General features: G+C 48.8%; 1 protein-coding gene across 1 annotated transcript in view; it reads left to right on the top strand.

Annotated features, from left to right (window-relative positions):
- MFAP4 (microfibril associated protein 4) overlaps positions 1–3,161 on the top strand; it is a 5,972-nt gene that overhangs the window by 554 nt on the left and 2,257 nt on the right. Inside the window, exons 2-4 of the mRNA XM_026658283.2 lie at positions 2,163–2,247; positions 2,460–2,620; positions 2,965–3,061. Of these exons, the coding sequence (XP_026514068.1) occupies positions 2,163–2,247; positions 2,460–2,620; positions 2,965–3,061 (343 nt within the window). The remainder of the gene's footprint in view (positions 1–2,162; positions 2,248–2,459; positions 2,621–2,964; positions 3,062–3,161) is intronic.

Below are 3,161 nucleotides of genomic sequence, written 5' to 3'. Positions count from 1 at the left end.
TATCCCATAACCCCCTTCCATCTACCTATCCCATAACCCCCTTCTCTCTACCTATCCAATAACCTCCTTCTCTTTACCTATCTAGTCCCATAATTCCCTTCTCTCTACTTATCACATAACCCCCTTTTTTATCTATCTACCTAGCTACACCCATAATCCCCTTCTATCTATCCCATAACCCCCTTCTATCTATCTATCCCCACACGCCCCCTCTATCTATCTATCTATCTATCTATTTATCTATCTATCTATCTCTTTTTTGGTCATTTGGGTTCTGTAATTTCCACATCGGAGTGTTGCTCTTTTAACACTTCTGAAAGCATGTTCCACACCCCGTCCCAATCAGATTCTGGAAGGCACTTCAGATTCTTAAACCTTGGGTCGAGTGCTGTAGCGATCTTTAGAAATCTCACATTGGTACCTTCTTTGTGTTTTGTCAATTCTGCAGTGACGGTGTTCGTAAATCAAACAACATGTGCTGGGTCACCACCCGAGACTGCTATAACATTAAATATGGCAGAATGCGGGTAAAACACAGAGCAGGAGACATACAATTCTCCCCCAAGGAGTTCAGTCACAAATTTAATTAATGCATTATTTTTTTAACGAGGATCATCAGCATGGAAGCATGTCCTCTGGAATGGCGGCTGAAGCATGAAGGGGCATACGAATGTTTAGCATATCTGGCATGTAAATACCTTGCAATGCCGGCTACAAAAGTGCCATGCGAACGCCTGATCTCACTTTCAGGTGACATTGCAAATAATAAGCAAGCAGCATTATTTCCCGTCAATGTAAACAAACTTGTTTGTCTGAGCGATTGGCTGAACAAGAAGTAGGACTGAGTGGACTTGTAGGCTGTGAAGTTTTACATTGTTTTGTTTTTGAGTGCAGTTATATAACAAAAAAAATCTACATTTGTAAATTGCACTTTCACGATAAAGAGATCACACTTCAGTACTTGTATGAGGTGAATTGAAAAATACTATTTCTTTTGTTTGTCATTTTTACAGTGCAAATATTTGTCATCAAAAATAATAATATAAAGCGAGCACTGTACACTTCGTATTCTGTATTGTAATTGAAATCAATATATTTGAAAATGTAGAAAAACATCCAAATATATTCAATAAAGTTCAATTGGTATTCTATTGTTTAACAGTGCGACTAAAACTGTGATTAATCCCAATTGATTTTTTTAATTGCAATACATTTTTTTGAGTTAATCGCGTGAGTTAACTGCCATTAATCGACAGCCCTAGTTATTTGACCTCTATATTTGGCCCTGGTGCGACCGCTGTATCTAGTTCTGGTACCCACAATCCAAGAAGGATGGGTCAGAGAAGAGCCGCGGGAATGATGAACGGATTAGAAACCATCCTTAATAGTGAGAGACTTCAGGAGCTCAGTCTATTTAGCTTAACAAAGAGAAGGTTCAGGGGTGACTTGATCCCAGTCCACAAATACCTACACGGGGAACAAGTATTTATTAATGGGCTCTTCAGTCTAGCAGAGAAAGATCTACCACAATCCAATAGCTGGAAGTTGAAGCTAGACAAATTCCGACGGGAAATAAAGCATCAGTTCTTCGCAGGGAGGGGAATTAACATTTGGAAACTGTGAATTAAAGCGAGGCCATTCTGTGACAGTCAGGGTCCAGCCACCTCAGGGGGAGAACAAGACCCCCCAGAATAAGCAACTGAGTCAGCTGTTTGTCTACAACATCAATGGCTGCCCAGTGGGTCTTTTATGGAAGCGCGTCACGTTCTGAACCGGAGGGTCATGCGGAGCTCTGTAGCCGGGTGATGGTGATGCACGGATGCAGGGGTATATGTGACGAAGCTTGTAGCTATACCCATGGTGCCGTGAGTGTCCCTAGTAGACTGAGACCTGGGGGTAATTTCAGTCCTTCGGGGGGAATGAACCAGAGAGGAAAAGTCCGAGGGTCTTACTGGTCGGGGTGAGCCCCAAAATGTCACCAATTCCCAGGCCAAAAGCTTTGTGGGACTATACATTAAATCTCTATGGCGGGGAGGGGAATCTGGAGCTCTGTACCCTGTGATCTCAGAGCCAGGAGAGGGTCTGAATCTGGGGTCCCCCATTTTTACTCTAGATGAAGGTCCCTTCCTCACTCGGTGTCTCTCTCTCTCCGACTGCTACAGGCGTCCTGGATGGTCCATTTCCCGCTGCTCCTCTTCCTTCTGGCGTGGGCGCCCATGACCGATGGCCAAGCCATCAATGCTCAAGGTAAGTCCTATCCCAAGCCCGTTCCCAGCTGAGCGTATCCTGCCCTGTCACCCACTAGTGGCCGGGCGGGACACAGAGGGCCAGGAGGCAACTGCTGCCCCCTAGAGGAACGATGTGGTGCTGCTAGAGGCAGAGGTGGAGAATTCGATCCCAGCACAGGACATATCGGGGAACAGGGACAGGGTCTGGCTAATGCTCTCTCCGCTGGGCAGCTCAGCAGAAGGTGTGTGCGGACGAATCCTTTCCCCTTGACTGTGAGGATGTCTACGACCAGGGATCGGAGACGGACGGCGTCTATCTGATCTACCCGTCTGGCCCCAACATCCCCGTGCCGGTCTACTGCGACATGACCACGGACGACGGGAAGTGGACGGTGCGTAGCATCGTTAAGAGCCAGGGGTGTGCCCCCCGCCCCGCTCTAGCCACCAGACCCCACTCCCTGCCCAGAGCTGGGGAGAGAACCCAGGAGTCCTGGCTCCCAGCCCCCCTTGCTCTAACCACTCAACCCCACTCCCCTCCCAGAGCTGTGGATAGAACCCAGAAGTCCTGGGTGGGTCCCCTGCCCCGCTCCCCACTGGAGAGATCTGTCCCCAACTGGCTCAGCCCATAGATCCATTATCCATAGAGGTTTCAGGCCATAAGGGACGTGCTGCCGGACCTAACCCAAAGCCCCTCCCCCGGGTGTCTGACACTGTTCTCTCTCCGTCATGCCTCCAGGTGTTCCAGAAGCGCTTCAACGGCTCGGTCAGCTTCTTCCGGGGCTGGAACGACTATCGGTTCGGGTTCGGCAGGGCCGACAGCGAGTACTGGCTGGGTAGGTGATGGGACACCCCCCACCCGCTCATCCTACCAGTTCTAGCCTCCACCACGCTGCCCCTCCATCCGTCCATCTCTCTGTGCCTATCCACCCCCAC

Source organism: Terrapene carolina, unplaced genomic scaffold, assembly GCF_002925995.2.
Source record: "Terrapene carolina triunguis isolate 2854851 unplaced genomic scaffold, T_m_triunguis-2.0 Scaffold423, whole genome shotgun sequence".
Taxonomy (NCBI): domain Eukaryota; kingdom Metazoa; phylum Chordata; order Testudines; family Emydidae; genus Terrapene; species Terrapene triunguis.
This window is presented reverse-complemented; position numbering and strand designations above follow the sequence as displayed.